General features: G+C 30.2%; 2 protein-coding genes across 2 annotated transcripts; both read right to left on the bottom strand.

Moving 5' to 3' along the window:
* Positions 1–7,084: 7,084 nt before the first annotated feature.
* Positions 7,085–7,369, bottom strand: OCT59_018901 (uncharacterized protein; the record flags this gene model as incomplete). The annotated part of the gene is made up of 1 exon (XM_025311309.2): positions 7,085–7,369. The coding sequence occupies one exon, from the start codon at positions 7,367–7,369 to the stop codon at positions 7,085–7,087; it is 285 nt and encodes a 94-aa protein (XP_025173048.2).
* Positions 7,370–15,950: 8,581 nt separating this feature from the next.
* Positions 15,951–17,373, bottom strand: OCT59_018900 (uncharacterized protein; the record flags this gene model as incomplete). The annotated part of the gene is made up of 3 exons (XM_066135681.1): positions 15,951–15,967; positions 16,062–16,917; positions 16,993–17,373. The coding sequence occupies 3 exons, from the start codon at positions 17,371–17,373 to the stop codon at positions 15,951–15,953; spliced, it is 1,254 nt and encodes a 417-aa protein (XP_066004947.1).
* Positions 17,374–19,271: the final 1,898 nt, after the last annotated feature.

Genomic DNA, 19,271 nt, shown 5'->3' with positions numbered 1-19,271 from the left:
GTACAAGCCAAAGTCAAATTCCCTCGAATATTACCCTACTGGAAGCCTATCCTGCTGAACGAGTAACGAGAAGCCAGTCTAGATTGAATCCTTTACAAGGTACCGCTAAAGAAAAACCAACTGAAGAAGAAACTGTGACTCGCTCAATAAAACAAAAACAAAAAGAGACCGATAAAAGGAAAATCAAGAAAACCGTCAAGACTATCACCAAAAGAAAGATACCGGTGTTAGCCCCTGTAGAAAAAATGGTTGAACCATATACTCCCCAACAACTTTTCGACCAACCCGCAGATATATCTGTTGGACAATTGCTCGCTATGAATCCCAAGCTTCGAATGGCCACCAATAAGTTGTTGAGGAAGCCTATAATGAGAAAAAAGGACGAAGTCCAAGAAAACAAAAAGGAAAAAATGGACGTGGTTGAAGATTTGTTAGCTGCAAATTTGTCACGACCAAATGATAATAAGACATCTGCCTTATATTGTGAAGCGTCGATAAAGCACATCCGATTTCCCTTGATAGTAGATTCCGGATCAGCCGGAAGTATTATTTCTTTATCCCTGTTAAAAGATTTAGAGATGGAAATCACGCGTGCGTCAAAAACCGTGATGATTAACGTCAATGGAGAACGCCGAAGACCGCTTGGAGCAGTATCCGATATACCACTAAAGATACATGATTGTATTATACCAATGGATGCTATTGTCACGGACGCCAATTCGTATTCTGCTATAGTTGGTAACGATTGGCTACGGAAAACTAAAGCTGTGATAGATTATGATAACAATCTCATGACGATTAAATGGAAAGGTAATACTCTTGAGGTTATTACCGAATGTCAAGAGATGCCACATCACATTGTTAGTATCGAAGCTCCCGAAGTCGAAGAAGAAGAAGAGGAAGGTGTTGAGGAAGAAAGTGAAGAAGATGCCGAAGAGGAAAACGAGGAAGATGTTGCAGATGAAACAGAGGAAGAATATGAAAGTGAGAGTAACGAAAATACGCAAGAGCAAATGTTCTGCAATACCCAGTTCGTTACTCAAGAGGAAGCGCAAGAAATTGAAGAGAGTTTAAGGGAAGGGTCTATGGTCGAAAATAATTATTTCTACCAGTATAAAGAAATAGAGAAGGGTACCTTCCATATTGGAAATTTAAATGATAAACAGCGTCAGATGTTTGAAGATTTAATGAGCAAACATCAGAATTTGTTTGCTTGGGAGTCTGATGATTTTGGACGAACTTCAGCAATCACACATAGTATTGATACCGGAAGTGCAGCTCCTATCAAACAACGGTTTTACCGAACGTCTTATCAAAATCAGCTGTTTATAAAAGAAGAAATCCAGCGACTTCTAAAGGCCGGATTAATAGTACCGTCCAGTAGTCAATGGACTTCGCCTGTGGTTGTAGTAGAAAAGAAAAACGGAAAGAAGCGTCTTTGTGTTGATTATCGGAAGCTGAATAACGTCACAAAAAAAGACAGTTATCCTTTGCCTAGAATAGACGATATGTTGGAAACCTTGTCCGGAACGCAATGGTTTTCCTCCCTTGATTTAGCGAGCGGATTCTGGCAAGTCGAATTGGAGCAAAAGGACCGGGAGAAGTCCACCTTTATTACCAGATTCGGCACTTACGAATTTACTGTAATGCCGTTTGGATTATGTAACGCCCCGGCAACTTTTCAGCGACTTATGGACACCGTACTACGAGACATTCTTTGGCAGTTTGTCGTCGTGTATATAGACGATATTAATATAGGATCAAAGACGTTCGAAGAACATCTGGTACATCTAGAACAGGTCTTTTCGCGTTTAGAGGAAGCCGGATTGAAATTAAGCCCCGAAAAGTGTTTTTTCTTCAAGGATGAAATACCATTCTTAGGCCATGTGGTGAGTCGGACCGGGATTCATACTGACCCTGAAAAATTAAAAGTAATAAAAGAGTTCCCTGTGCCAAGAGACCTGACGCAACTAAGGGGATTCATCGCCTTGGCCTCGTATTATCGAAAGTTCGTAAAGAACTTCTCGTCAGTAGTTGAACCGTTGAATCGACTACTAAAGAAAAATACTCCCTATGTTTGGGGAAAGGATCAACATGATGCTTTTGAACGTCTAAAGACGTGTTTGACAACACCACCTATTTTGGCTTATCCGAATTTCGAAAAGCCATTTATATTGTATACGGACGCTTCTACTTTTGCGTTAGGAGCAATATTATCCCAGAAAGATGAGTTCAAAAGGGAAAGGGTTATTGCTTATGCGAGCAGGACTTTGCATAAACATGAACGTAATTATGGAGTCACCGAACTGGAATGTCTAGCGGTAGTTTGGGCCGTTCGATATTTCCACCATTATTTACATGGACAAATATTCACGGTCATAACGGACCATGCCGCGTTAAAATATCTCTTAAAAATGACGAATCCAATTGGCAAACTTGGACGATGGTTAATGACATTGAACGGCTACGACTTGGAAATCATAGATCGCCCCGGAAAACAACACTCTAACGTAGATACACTTAGTCGGATTAAACACTAAAAAAAGTATTTACGTTTGAATATTTTTTTATTACATCGGACACGCATTTTTGACACCACTTTACGGACTACCCATATTGATTTGACGGAATGGATTTATCCACATATTTTTCGCTCATACAATTTTTAACGGACTATTCTATGCCAATACATTTAACTAAAGAGCAGCGGGCTGCCATCAAACGAAAGTCGAGATATTTTATCATATTGAATGATCAACTGTACAAGAAAAATAAGGACAACCCCAGCAGACCTATAAAAGTTGTCAAAGAAAGTGAAGTTGAAAGTATATTATACCATTTACATTCGGACCCTTTATCCGGACACTTTTCAATAGACGAAACGTACCGGAGAGTTAAGATTCGGTATTACTGGCCTCAAATGTTTACCGATGTTCGACATTATGTACGAACCTGTGACGAATGTCAACGCAGAGGAAAAAATCGCCGCGTCGAACCGTTACATCCAATAAAAGTTGGACAACCATTCGATAGACTTGGAATGGATATTGTTGGACCACTTCCAAAGACGAAAAGGGGGAATACGCACATAGTCGTTGCAACCGAATACCTTACTAAATGGCCGGAAGCTAGAGCCATCCCGAATGCTAAGGCTTCGTCTGTTGTGTCTTTTTTCTATGAAGACATTATATGCCGACATGGATGCCCTAAAGTACTATTGACTGATCGTGGAACACATTTCGTAAACGAAATGTTAGACTCTTTGTGTATAGAATTGGGGGTTAAGCACAAATTGTCAACGGCATACCATCCACAGACAAACGGGCTTGTAGAACGCTTCAATAGAACACTGTGCGAAGCATTGGCCAAGTATGCTAATGAGAATAAGGACGACTGGGATATTTATTTAACGTCAGTACTATTTGCGTATAGGACAAAGAGACATAACACCACTCGTCACGAACCCTTTTATTTGATGTACGGAAGGGAAGCTATATTGCCGATCGAGTTTGCTAATCGAACTCCCCAAGTTGAATTATCTGAAAGCGATTTTCAACAAGACCTTTTTAATCGGATTCATACACTTACCGGAAAAGTTATAGGAGATCGACTTGCAACCCAAGACGTAATTCATCAGTCACAGCAAAAACAAAAGCAACGACATGATAAGAATCTTTGTGATGTACAGTTTAAAATCGGCGACCTGGTTCTATTATTCCGAAGTCAGCTCCGAGGTAAACAGAAGTTACAGGAACGCTGGAAAGGTCCCTATTATGTTCACGAATCATTGGACAACGGAGCCTTTAAATTACGAACCATGGATGGGAAAGTCTTAAAGGACCCCGTAAATTCTGACCGATTGAAATCGTATTGTCAACGTCGGACGGTAACACCATAGATATTCACATCGGATGATAAAATTGTTGGGGAATGTGCATATGATGATCATCTCTTATTTTAGATGATCAATAGGTGATTAATGTATCGATTGATATAGATTTATGAAAATCTTAATTTTTTTTTTTTATCTATTATTTTCTATATATATATATTGGAAATTTTTGAAGGATTGTTGAAGGACTGCTGAATTTGATAGAGAAGAATGACCCCATATCAGCGCATATTGGAAGATTTACGAAAAGCTCATCAATCAGAATACGCTGTTCCATACCCAAAACCATATGAGGATAATATGAATTTTGAAGAAAAATTCCGATTAACTAATGAAGCCGTAGAAAGATCCAAGCGAATTGGTGACCGAATCTTGTGGCTAGTTAATTTATTCTATTTAGGACAATTATTGGAACGTCAATCTAAGGATAATAAGCAGCGAAGCTATTATCGGCAACAATTAACTGAACATTTCCGAATTATTGTTACCCGAATGTTCTTTTTATTCGAGTATCTAGGAGTCGAGCAAATTATGCGCACAACCCAAATCACGCCCACAATGCTCCGAGAGATTAGTCAAACCGAATACCAAAGATTGGTAACCAAAGCTCTTGAGATTTTCAACGGAGTTGAAAACTGGGAGGGGAGTGATGTTACGCAGTAAAATGTCGCGCAGCAATCACATGATATAACCGGACCCGTGATGTTGATCAATGTCGTAAATGTCGAATATGTTCGACATGTTCGATATATCGAATATATAGCATTTATCGAATTTATAGCATTTATCGAATATATAACATTTATCAAATATATAGCATTTATCGGATTTGTTCGATATATTAGATATTTTTTTTTATAAAAATTTGTTATAAAAAGACGGTGTAAATGCGCTTTAGAAAAAATAACTACAATTAGAATTTAATAAAGTTAGTTTTAGAACAGTCCTTTATAAAAATCATTAATAAAATTGATTATTAAAACTCATATACACTTTATTTTTCGTGTTATTTCTTATACACTTTATTTTTTTTATTCATTGTTCATATTTGGTTAGTTTAATCCTTTACTTGCGTCTGATCGTATAGGCTATTTGGAGAGCTATACCATATTCGCATTTGATCGGATTTTTACGTTGGATTTACATTGAATTAATAAAATTAGTATAAGATTTACGCTGATCCTGTTAATTTCCGACCCTATTAATCCTTCTGCTTACATTTAATTTAACGCTTATTTTTAAGCACATAAAGAACTGACATATAACAATATCGGACGCGTGTGACACGTGATAGCGAAAAGATCGGCTAAGTTTTTTTCAACGAAATGTATGAAATATTAGGCAAAATGTTTCATTTTTTTTCTTTAATTACTATAACAAATGGTAACTTATAGTTCGTATTTTCTATTTTCTTTAGACGATTCCTACGGGTCTTCAGAGTTTGAACTTGGGATTTATTTTGGTAAGTAAAAATGTCTTTAATGTTTTATTTTAACAATCTTTATTAGCAATTCATTTCTTTCTCTTTTTTTGAGGTAACTCTCTTGGATCTCTGGAATTTGGACTTGAGATTTTGGTAAGCAAGAATTTTTTAAACTTACACCGGCGTTATCATTAAATGTTAATTAATGATACTGTACGAGGCAGCCATATATATTTCATTTAAACCCTCTTTAGTTATTACAATTATCACGTTGCTAATATGGTGTATAATGATTTTAATTGGAACTTTTATTGGTTTCACACCCACATAAATTTCTGATGCTTCTCCCCTCTTATGAAAATTTAATCAACAAATTAACTACTATCTATTTACTGAAAAAAAAGGATATCAGATATGTATATATTTTTATTTGAACTTTTTTAAAAAATATTTAATTTAATAAAACAGCCACTAATGTTGTCAGACACGTGGGATTTGATTGATTGGTTGCTTCTTTTATTATTTTACTTTTTAACAAACTTTTTTATTAACCTTATTCTTCTGTGGGTAATTCTTCAGGTCTCTAGGACGAGTATATTTTGGTAAAGAGAACTGGAAATGAAAATGGCAAATTTATAATGAGAAACAGGCAACAATCAAGCCAGCCGCCGCCTCGGTTTCGATGATCTTAAGAAAATAATTCTCGGAATTCAAAATGATACATCGCTTGTGATCATCAAATTGATAGGTTTGTTCATTAAACAAAAAATATGATTATATGTACTGTCATGTTTATTGAATAATGATTATATCATCTATGGTGAATATTTGTTTATTTTAATATCTTAAGTTATTTTTACGGTATATTACTATACATATTTTTGATTATGAATTAGTAACAATTATTAAGTGATTATTTTATGTATATTCAGTGAACGTTCCTTTTTTATAGGGCTATTTGGTGGCTAGTTATATTGCAAAGAAAGACATGGTCCTGTCATATAACATAGTTATAGAAATAATTTTTAATATTTTAGTGTAATAACTAATAGTATAGTTAATAGCATTAATGAGTGCGTGCAAAGTCAAATTGAACATGCATTGATATAGGAGGTCATATCAAACATTACCAGTAATTTTTTTTTTTTCTGATGACCTGTAATTTTCTAATGTATTTTCATCATGGTTTTTTTTGGTAATATTTTTATACTTTTCCACTTTTTCCTATCGGCTCCAGGTAAGAGTTATTCGACGTACCAGTTGTACCATAAAATCATTGATACCTATAATTCCTATAAAATTACCATGTCAAAATTTTAACACCGCCCTGAATAAAATTTAATTGGTCATTTAAATTTTTAAAAATGTATTCTGTTTTGTGAAAATTGTGATATTGTTCAGCCAGTTTTATCGAAGTCGCGTGAATTATAAAACTATTAATCTCTTTATGCCTTAATTAGTAATCAATTTATGATTCGCAAATTTTTAATATGCAGGAATAATAAAATAAAAACTCGTACAGCAAGTATTTTCAAATTCATAATAAAATGGGAGACAGAGAATTTGTCAATGTAATTATATGCACATACTGTACATATATATGTATCATAAAGCTTAATTTTAATTATAAAAATTATTCATAACAGCACTCATCGAAACGAAAAAAAAAACGAAGGAAATAAAAAAAAAATATTATATATATATATATATATAAACGAATATACGAATCGAAAATCCAAACATTTATACTATGTTGCTTAAAGAATGCACTAAGGCATATTTATAAATTTACGAAATAATTCATCGTCATCCGGTTGATGACAATCTTTCTCTACTTCTTTCACTTCTTTTTTATTCGAGTCAAATATATTGGTCGACGATCGGGGTGGCACCGTCGACCGGGCATAATGATGAATCCAACCTTCATCAACGGCATAAATCAGGAATGAATTCTTTAAATCTTGCGGAGTATTATTCCATTGATGTGCGGCTTCTTTCATAATTTCGTTAGATGAATAATTAGGGAATTGTTGTTTTATATATGGTGTGTACATTTTGAGGAAAATGGAAAACCCGTTGGGGGGTTTCTTTTTTTTTGTAATTGTCGCTGAGGAGGAGGGATTCATACGTATTTTCTTATACTTTGTCATATCCACCCTACCGAAAAAGGTGGGCTAAATGTTCGTCATTTTATACGTTTTTTTTTCATAATTAATTTCTTGCTTCTGAAAGCAATGGACAGTTTTTCTCTCCGATTAAAAGAAAATGTAAACATTCTTTCGAAATTCGGAAATAGATGAAAGGGCAATTTCATTCAAGGCAAACTCATTGCGTCAGAGAGCATAGAAAAAACTATTATTTCGATACGCCAAATCAAAATGTTAAATATAAAAAAAAAAATTGAAGTATATTATACAGTATCGTATTTTCATTATTGCAATCTAATTTTAGAATAAGTAAACCGTATTTGTAAACTATAGAAACATTTTTTAATGATCTATATGATGTCATTTTTTTTTTAATATTAGACTGATTATTTAGTATAGTTTATAAGAGAAAAATACGATCGCACAAAAGAAAGATCGACATTATCGTGTAGATGTCACAAATTTCCGAAATAGGATACTGAGACTTTTCAATTTTATTGGCACAAGAACGCGTAAAGAGAAATTTATGGTGCGATCTACCATGATCAATAATAACAAATTTAGTAATTTTATCAAAGTATCATAATGTTACAACGTTTGTGAATTAACTGAAGATTTCATTCGTAATGAAATTCTTCATTAAGAAGAAAAAAAAATTCTTTTTCGTACGCCGCAAACATTCTTTTTTTACCCCCATTTTTCCAAATATTTCCAAATATTTCTATTATTAAGCACTTTATTATTATTAGTTAGCGCTGTGGTATGACAATATAATCATTAATTTATTAGTTTCATAATAATTCTCTTTCATTAAATCTTTCTTTGCTTGTGATGTTACATTTCGAAATTGGTAATTTCTCGGAGTTTTTGTGTGATTATTAACCTTCCTTGTAATTATCAATATAATAATAAAGATGATAAAGTTTAAGCGAGTGTTTAACCGTTTTAGTAACTCACAACAAGGAGCCAGCAGTTTATTAAACCATATTCGTATGGTATCTTGAATAGTTACTGAGTGCCCCGATCAATAGGAGTGTCCAATAAAATTTGGTTCGCTTAATAATATCAAGTTAAATTAAGGGCAAACTTTTTTGAACTCTATATTTATTAGTAAAGGCGTCATTATTATGGTTACAAAATTGGGGTGAGTTCTAGAAAAAGGGAACAAAATCGCTGAAAAAATTTTTAGATAGTATTGTTCTATATCAAATGTTCAAATTGTTATTGATTGTTCACAATGCAAAAAAAAAAATATTTTTCATCAATTTGGTCCCTTTTTATATACTCACCCCATATTAGCGTTGGTAACCTTCATTAGAAGTTTTCCGATTGAAACATTTACGACTTAATTCTCTCAAATAATTAATAGAAGCGGAAGCATCAAAAGTCTGCATCTAGAAAACCGGTACCTATATATTTCATTATTTCTCAGAGTGAACTTGTTGTATATTCAAGTCATCTCAGTCTTTTTTTTCCGCAATAACATTTTTTTTTTAAAAAAATTAGGAAAAATAAAACATATGTGCTCACACCTGAGACCTGAAACAATACAATATTTTACAACAACGAACAAATATATCATTTATTAGGATTCCTCATGAATCAAATTTACGTGAATAGGGAATGTAGTTGCCAAATCTTAATATAGTCGAATAAATTTTGAGCGAATCTTAACATTTATCAAGGTCATGATCGAGTTTCTCCATGGAAGTACATGGAAGTACTAGAGGAAACAGGTAGCGAAGAACGAAAAATAGTTTATTAAAAGTTAATGTATTGACTAACTTTATTGCAATTTTACTGGTAGTTAACATAAATTTATTTTTTTTTTTTGGACTGAACTTTAGGCCATATATAATGTGGCCATTAGGAACAAGATCTTTGAATTTTCATGCCACGAGTTTTTATGTGCCGATACCGACAAGGCCGATTATTCTTGTCTAGCGGTTTGATAGGATTATGTTGACCAAATAATATTTCGGGACCAAGACACCAAAATGTATAAGTTGTAACAATATTATTATTGATAAAATAAAAAAATTTTCATTCACATTCAATTCGAAAATGTGGTATATTATCAGTTATGAGCACTTTCTTTATCAAGATTATTGTTCAATGACAGTATCGACTCATACAGCGAGCGGGCAGACTTTTATGTCACCATGTTTAAACAATACAGTAGTGAAATACATTTAAACATATTATTTGATTATACTGAAAACAAAAGCTCAGAATATTAACATACACTGGCCGGTGAGAAAATATTTTGATTTAATATACATACTTTTAGGAAAAGTCCCCGGGTGGTACATAATTTTTGCCATCCCCTCTAACAATGTTTAACCTTTGTTTAGACGTGATTTCAGTTCGGTAGGTTTATTTGGTATTTATAGTGTTTCTTTTTGTTAATTACTTTATTTGTCTGTTTTAGAAATTTTTAATTTTATTTAATATAGAAAACCGGAGTTATTTTTTTTAAAAAATTGCTTAAATTGCGGAGTAAACAGACTAGTACATGGAAAAGTTATTCAATAAATATATTATAATTTCATCTTACGGAATGACTCATTTAATTATTTTGCTGCGTATATTTATACAGTCATTATATATAGACACAAAAACTTTCATTTTGGCGTTTTCATGTGGCTATCGACTATCTGAGTTTATTTGGACTGTGGGACCAAATTAAATATACTATAGTATTATTATTTAATAACTAATGTTTATTTTAATATTTAATAGACGCGAAACTGATTATTTTTCGCGTTTTTGTGTGTACCCGTGGGAAAATCTGAAAAATATTTATTTCCCATTACAAAAGTTTGTACGACAAAAAAAGGTATAAAAAGACCTTATTTCCCCTACTTTTCCCTATTAATTTTTTTATCCTTCTTACCAATATATCCTTATCATAATATCCTTCTTACCATATTGAATCTTTTGCACTTGTTGAAGAAGAAATTATTTCTATCAACAAAGATATATATGTATCGTATTTCATGCATCTATTAAGTCTATTAAGGTAAGCACGCTAAGCAGGCTAAGCAGGGTAATTTCGATAAACAAGCTTATTAGACAAAAAAAGACTGAAAAGAGAAGGGGTGGAACTGGTTTTCCTGAAGGAGGGATTAACCTACCTTCACTTTTCTTGGAGGTTTCTTTTTTTTATGTTAGTGTGGTCCTCTGGTACCAACCATACTAACGATTTTTTTTTTAATTAATTTTTTTAGCATTACTCTTGTTTCCTCTACTCCCACCCTACAAAAAATACAAGTGTAAAGTTTAAACTATCAAGGAAACTTTGGTACAGTTCTTTCATTATCTGCTCAACTGAACAAATATTGATAAAATATGATCTTCGACATGATTTTCGTGTAGATTCCTGGTACATAATTTCTTTTCAATCATTGGTTCTTGTTGAAATTTGTGTTAATTAATTCACGTTCACCTTGATTTTTTTTGTAATTTTTATATTTTTAAAACATTTTTAATTTCTTCAGAAGTGTTCGTACTAAGACCTCTGCAGTGTTTAATCAACTTTTACCATTATCGTTATTTTATGACTTTTTAGTGTTACCTCTTTCTTGTACACTTTACAATGAATTCTATCAGGGAACCTGCAACTTTAAACAATGATGGATAAGAAATCGATAATTATTCTCATATTTCTTGCCTTATTTCAGTCAGAAAATTTGCTTATTTATATATTATTATTATTCCGGGCATGTGTATCTTCCCTCACATCCAATAATTTCCCGCGAAGAGGGAAAGAAAAATCAGAAATTACCAAATGTACGTCTTTTTTTGTTGGGTTTCATTCGGTATGCTCAGCCAATTGAGATTTCTGAGTGCATCTATAATTCAAAATAATATATTAGCAGTTAAATATTTAATTGATTAAATAATACATCTTTGAATTTGTTAAGACACCTTCCGAATCTCAATCTTTGTGTTTCATCTAGTTGCTTTACAGTTGAGTTTGAAAGTTTCATCGAACCTATTGTCATCGTCCCTGCCTCGAGTCCTCTTCTTTCTCCATTTCTAAGATGACTTAAAAATGACTTATCTTGATTTTTATTCGTTATATTTGACGTATTACCACATTCTAGTATTTACCGGCCCGGTTAAATAAATGACTATTATTTTGAATGGAGATAATCATAAAATGTAAATAAAACTGTGTAACAACTGTTTAGCGTTAATTAACTTTATGCATCAAAATTTGCATGATCGCCTCTTAAAATTGTTAAGTCATAGGTTTATGTATTTTATTCTTTAATTAACCATTTCTTCTTAGTTTTTGTAGATTTTCATTTATTTTTTTCCATTCTATTTTTGGGCTTTGGTTTCATTTTCGGCCTTTGGTCTCATTTTTCCTCTCATTTTTTTTTTGGCTTTGATTTCATTTTTAATTTTGTTTTCATTACCCTTAGGCTTTGATTTTGTTTTTCAGTCTCATTTCATTATCTTTGGTTTTGATGTTGGTAGTTCTTACATTTTCATTTATTTGGTTATTTCTCTGTTTTTTGTTGATTCCAATCTTTCACAAAAAATAAGTATCTAATAAAGAAACACGTACTTTTTTTTTTAATTTATCTCTTTTAGCAAACTTTAATTAATGTTTATTTTTATTTTGTAGACTCTTAAATGGCTTTTTGGATGGAAAGTTTCATTTTTTTTTATCTTTTATTATATCTATAATTAAAAAAAATCCATCTTATTTACCTTTAACAAATAATACAATATATCGCAATATTAAATTTGTAGCCAATCAAACTTTATTTTAAAATCACGTGATGACAGCAAATTACAACAAAAAATAATTTACCGACCTTGAATTAGATGGTATTACCTAGATATTTTATATTTTCGATTACTGCTTTTAAATTTTTGGTGTACAATAACTGTCATTACCATTTTTTGATGAATTTAATTAGGCTGAAAAAAAAGTAAATAGGTTAGTGTCAACTAAGTGAACATAACATAGAAGCTTCACTGCAGTTACAGCGGCACCTAGTCTCATGATTCATCAAGTGATCCGACAAAGACACAGCAATAGGTCATTGCTTCGCACCACCAACTTCTCTCCTAGACATCGTTAAAATAGACGTGAGGCAGTATCCATTACAGACCTGCCAGCTCAATAGGGTCGCCATAACTCCCCTTATCATTGCATCCACTTGTTCTTTTTAACGACCAGGTCCATTGGTTGACTTCACTTGAGTAGGTTAGTCTAATCTAATGTTCTCACCTTATCTCTATGTTGGTATATTAGGAGTAATCCTCATTTTGATTTTTTTTTTACATTTTTTAAAAAAAAATGTTTTTTTACTTGTTCAACATTTGTTATCTTGACCTTGGAATAAATGGTATACCCTAGATATTTATTTGTGTAAAAAAAAATATTATTTGCATGAAATAAAAATAAAATATTAATTTACGCACAAAAAAAATAATAATATTTATTAAGGAGAGAAGAATAAGAGGATGTGTGGAATAAGAAGATGTGCAATAAAAAAAAAGAAAAAGGACTCTAAATATTTTTTTTTTGTTGCACAACTATTACTTTTTAAAGCAAAATAAAAAAAAATAGTCTATCGCTACTGTTTTTTGATTAATAAAAAAATACTTTATAAATATATATTATTATCCTTGTAAAAAAAGTCTATCCGTTTTTTATATTTCGTCTTTTTTCCGTAAAAGGCTCATATTTCCGGAATTAATAACCTTATATCACGGATTATTTACATTTTCCGTGAATGGATCCGTAAAAGGCTCATTTTTACGGAGTTTTTACAGAAATAACGGATAAAATTTTTTATAGGGTATGATATACTGCGCATCAATAAAATCCGTTATAGGTTGTTAAAAACAGTATAAGTGCATGTTTATTACCACATGACAATTAAGGAGAAACCTATGTTGGCCATATAAGATACCCCGGAACATCGTATTTTTATTTGTATAAATTAACTTCATGTAAAACGAAAACATATGAAAATTATCACTTTATCTCCCAAAAAGGAAGAGTAGATAAATTATCCACTTTAAACTCGTAGAGGCTAAAAACAGAAAATCATAAGTTCTTTTTAGCCAATTTGATGATTAACAGAGATTTACTAGCGAATATAATAAAAAGAAAATTAGATTGTCAATATTTAATGAGCAAGAATTAACCGCTCGATAAAAATTATGATCTAATTATCATTCAGTCGATACTTCCACCCGCACCAGTCAAAGAACTTTAGAAATTGCTAGTAAACATAGTAAACAGGCTAACTTAATAATCTAATTCATTGAAACAGCCGAGATGTTTTATTAAAAAGTTTAATGGATCAGTAAAGGCAAAAAATAAGCAAAAAAAAATAATTATTTTCCTTAACAACATTGAGCCAAGAAATCGCTCAGCTGATTATACAAGTGCTGCTCGTTATAACGACACTCTTCGGGTCATTAGTAAACTTTTTCTAATTGTCATTATAATGAGATTTATTATGTTTTATATAACGACATCAAAGGAATCCAAAAAATGGTATGTCGTATATGTCGTTATAATATTATCATTATAATACTTTTGAAGATTTTATTTCAATATAAGGATCATTATTACTAAAGAAGTCGCGTGTCTTCAAGTTTTTTTTGTCACTCTCCTCTCGCTCATAGCACTTTTCATTTATATACACGCTTAATTAACTATATAAAGAAATATTGTGGAATTTGGAATTTCAAAAAAAAAAAAAGTTTTTTATTACTGAATAATAAAGTAAATGTTTCTTCGACTTTTCGACATATGAAATAATATGGTTAGATCATATGAACTCTAATGAACTCAAATAAAAAATTCTTTGAATGATATGTGTATCTGTGGTAGTCCATAGTACAGTATTTCTTATTAATATAAGGTATAATTAAACATTAAATTTTGAAAGTCACTCTCAGCTTACTTGTAAATAAAAAAAAAGTGATTATTGTGCGATATGACGCATGGCAACAGATCTTTAATTCAGGCCAGCATTATAAATTTGGCCAGCATTATTTTAATTTTTGTTTTTAAGCAGCTAGAATTATAAAGTCACGTGGTTTTGATATGAGATGATATAATATAGCTGTGCTTAGCCGCTCTCCTCAGTGCGTTTATTTTCGTTTTCTCTTCTTTATCGGCAAGTTCGATTGCAATTTGTGATTATAGCCTAGTCTTTATTTAATTTAGGAATTAGCTCAGTAGCTTGGCTCTTTTCTTATTGTATATTACTAGTTATTTGTACTTGTCGACAGACGCTGTCGTTATCTTAAAAATAAAAATAAAATAAAAAATATGGCCATATGACAAAAGTCATATTTCGAAACTATATGACTTTGTCATATGCCAACACTGTAATTTATTTACTCGCGTGGCTAGCGTCGGTTATCAACTAACGCAAATCGACACCTGAGGTACCTGAGGCACAACATATATTAAGTAAATCCGGTAAATCTCCAAATAAACTCTAACTTGTTCTATGGCTATACAGTCTGCTCGCGTTATCGATATAACGAATTATTTAGTATAACGGATTTTCACTGTGGTACGGATTTTGACATAAAAATAATCTTACTATACCGAATTTTACTAATTAAATGCTGTATACCGTTTAACGAAGTAAAGTGTATAAACAGTATATACAAAATGACTCACATTGTAACGAATTTAATATTATAACGACACACTATTTTATAAAAATTTCATAAATTAAACGAGTTTTAAATGGTTACTACTTATGGCAATAGAATATAGGTAAATTTAGGAACTATTTAAGTTATATTTCAGCGTATGTAATTTTCACCGTATGACATAAAATCATTCACATTATATAAATTTCAATTGGTAATGCGATATACCGCGATATACAAAATTTTCCCGTATTATACCAGGTTTTCCTATAATAATAACATAATAATAACGAATTTTCTTATAACGAAAGTCAGATCGGCCCGGACACCAAATTCGTTATAACGCGAGCTGACTGTATACAGTACAGTATAAACCAATTTATTATTGGTGGAACCATGGAGGAAGGACAAAAATATACAATAATATATTTATACCCTTAAAAAAAAACAAACCATATTAAATAAATTTATTTATGAATTCTTACAAAACATTCCCAAATTTACTACCGAAGGTACAATTGTAAACTAGTAATCTGAATGCTAATTTTATTTGTCAAGAGACACATTGGTATTAAAAATAAATTACAAAGATGTATATATATAAATAAATAAATAAATAAAGTAAAAAAAAAAACTATAGACAAAGAATAAATATAATTATTAAACAAGTTCGCCAATAAATTAATATATAAATACTAATTTACCTAAAAACATCTATAAATTTAAATAAATTTATAACAAATAATATAAAATGTACTACTTTAAAACATATATAACAACAATAAACTAAGTTAAATATATTATAATTGTATATGACCTAAGTGGCTAAGTCAACTAACTAGCTGACATGACAATCTATTAAAAAAAAATAAAGATAAAAAAAAAATTAGTAATTTTATAAAATTATTTTTTTAAAAAAAAAATAATAAAAATTTTAAAATAATAATACTTTGATAATTTTCTTCATCATTAAGATATGAGGCAATAACAGATAAATTAACAGGTTTTGGTAAATTGCTAAATTTAAATGTTCTACTAGTATATACCGCATCAGGATCCTTCTTATGTGAGGTTGAAATGTCCGGTATTCCTTTATCAGCTTCTTCAAATATAGCTTTAATTTCTTTCCTTTTATAACCAAAATTTTTACAATTAATAGAATCTTTCCAAATCTCCAGTATCTCATATAATTGAGTTGCTATTGGTCTTTGATTTGAATTAGCATTCATGCATCTATAAGCTAATTTCTTATAAATTTCCGGAGTTTCTTTTCCAAATTCTGGTCTAAGACCATTACATATTTCTAATGATAAATTAGCATTATGTTTTCTATCATGAAAGGGTGGTTTTCCGGATGATAATTCAGCCATAATTACACCAAAACTATAAATATCAGATGATGATGTATATGGTTCCCCATTTAAAACTTCAGGAGCAATATAAGGTAATACTCCATATATTACATTATCTTTTTGTTCTTTTACTGGTCCAGTTAATCCAAAATCTAAAATATATGATTTCTTATAATAATGATCGTAAAATAAGATGTTTCCACTATGAATATTTTTATGATAATATTCCAATTCATGTAAATTTTTAAGGTTTAATGCTAAATAACATAATAATTCAATTTTATCTTTCCATAAAATCTTGTTAAAGTTATTTGAAAGAATATTTCTTAAATTTCCTTGTCCTGCATATTTTTCAATAATCATAAATTCCTTAGTCTCTGGGTCCTTAGTTATTCCATAAAATGGTAATAATGATTCTTTTAACTTGATGTATAAATTCCAACATACTTTAAGCTATGATTTATTGAAAAAAAAATTAGTGAATGAATTACATATAATCATATTATTATATTTGGATATAAAATTTACCTCATTTAAATATTCAGGAGACATATTCTGCGATCCATTCAACCTCTTTAAAGTAACTTTCATAGGTTTAGGAATTGATTTTTTCCAACTTCCACTATTCAATTTATAATATGATGATTTACCATCTAACCATGTTGCGGAATATACTTTGGAAAATCCTCCTACACCAATTTGTTTGATATTTGTAAATCTATCGTACGGTACCCATTCGAGAAAGTGAGAATAATAATTATCAGAATGTTTAGCATCATACATTGTATCTTTTATAAATTTATCAATATCTAAATTCCCGCTGGTCCATCCTTTAATTGCTGGTTTGGAATCTTTTTCAAATATGTTTAATTTATTAATCAATGACTTTAATTTTATTTTCATTTTCATTTTTTTTTTATTTTATTTTTTTTTCTTTTTTTATTTTTTTTTTATTAAAAAAAAACAAATTTATTCTTTCGTATTCAGAAAATTTCTGTCGTTCAAAAAATTGGCGCTACTTTATACTAAAATTGGTTCGGAAAATCTTTTCCGTGTTGTTTATGTGCCACCTTCTAACTTCGTTACCTGTAATAACTTGTATTTTCTTGTTCAGTTTTGATGAACATAAATAAAGAAATAAACATCACGTGATATTCAGCCAGTATTACTACAAGGAAATATCATACTCGGCTGAAGTTATGCGGAGTTATGCACTTACACGTGATTAAGTGATCACACGTGAAATGACCCTACTTATATGTCGAACCATATAAAATTAATTTTAAGTAATTAATTAGATATAAACAGTTAATTATTACTAAATTCATTCAAAAAATTCGATTTTTATTTAGCCTTAACTATTTTTTTTTTTCGCCCTTTGTATTGATAATTACAAAATTATTACGGAATTCCCAAAAATAATTTTTTTACGTTTTATTAAAATTAAAAACATATTAATTGCTGCATTTGTGTGACAACTACGGCAACTAGGCTGGTTAATTTCCGAGGAGTATTTATTAGTATATTAATTATAGAAATTTACACTTAATTATTTCTTTTTATAGAATGACTAAGCCACTTCACAGGGATTGAAGGGTTTCATTTGTAGATATTTTTTTTTTAATGATTTTTTTTTAAAAAAAATTTTTTTAAAGAAAAAAATTTCTTAAAAATAGATATAATTTCCTTATTATCTAAATACGTTCTCGAAGATTTTCAAAAGTTTCTTGTGAGAAAATTTTAGAGAATTCTTTATTCTTTTTTAAAAAAAACAATGAAACCAATGAAACCGTAAATGAAATTTCAATAAATTATCGATCACCGAACCAATAATTTTTTTTAATGGTAGGGTTTACGAATATAAACAATGATTTTATATAAATTAACAATAATAGGAAATTTTTATGTGGCTTAAATAACTTCCAAATATGCATATCCTTATGATGAACATGTCATGCCATTTCAAATCTGGCCAGTCAGTATTAATTTACCGGAATTGTCTATAAGATCTACATAGCCATCATTTATTTTTATTCATGCATGCCTAATCTGTGGCTTCATTAATTGTATTTCCTTTTTCGGTTCAACGTAAAATAATTTTGGTATTTTTTTTTTTGGTTAATATCTTTGACCATAGAGTTCACTAACAAATTAATGCTATTAGTAATAACTAATAAATGACAAAAATCCTCGATTAATAATAGGATTTATTAATTTACTACGAAATCTCGACAACCAGAATCCCGAAAACCCAACGTTCCACAATCCTGACAGACAAAATCCAGAAATTTCAGATCCTGACACTTATTGTCTTCCTGACGAATGACGATTATATTATAATGAAATGAATACAAAAAAAAATTAAAAAAAAATTAAAAAAATTTAAAAAAAAATGATTTTAAATAATATATTAAAAAGCAATTCAAAAAAAATAACAATTTTATTTAATATAAAGCAAAATTTTTTTTTTAAAAAGAAAAAGTTTTATTTTTTTCTATTTAATATTTTATTCTTTTTTTTTTATAAATCACAAAATAAAATTACTTTTTATAAATTCACAAAATAAAATTTATTTTTTTCAGATTAATAAATTCAGAATAATAACTTTTAATCATTAATAATAAATTCATTAATTTTTGCGAAGTATATATAATAAGTGTCGGGATTCGGGATTTTGAATTTCGGGATTTTGAATTTCAGGATTTTGAATTTCGAGATTTTGAATTTCGGGATTTGAATTTTCGGGATTTTGGATGGTTTTCCTTTATAGGTTTAAAATATTAAAAACCTCAATGGTTTATTCATAT

The sequence above is a fragment of the Rhizophagus irregularis genome, chromosome 28 (genome assembly GCF_026210795.1).
Source record: "Rhizophagus irregularis chromosome 28, complete sequence".
NCBI lineage: Eukaryota > Fungi > Glomeromycota > Glomeromycetes > Glomerales > Glomeraceae > Rhizophagus > Rhizophagus irregularis.
This window is presented reverse-complemented; position numbering and strand designations above follow the sequence as displayed.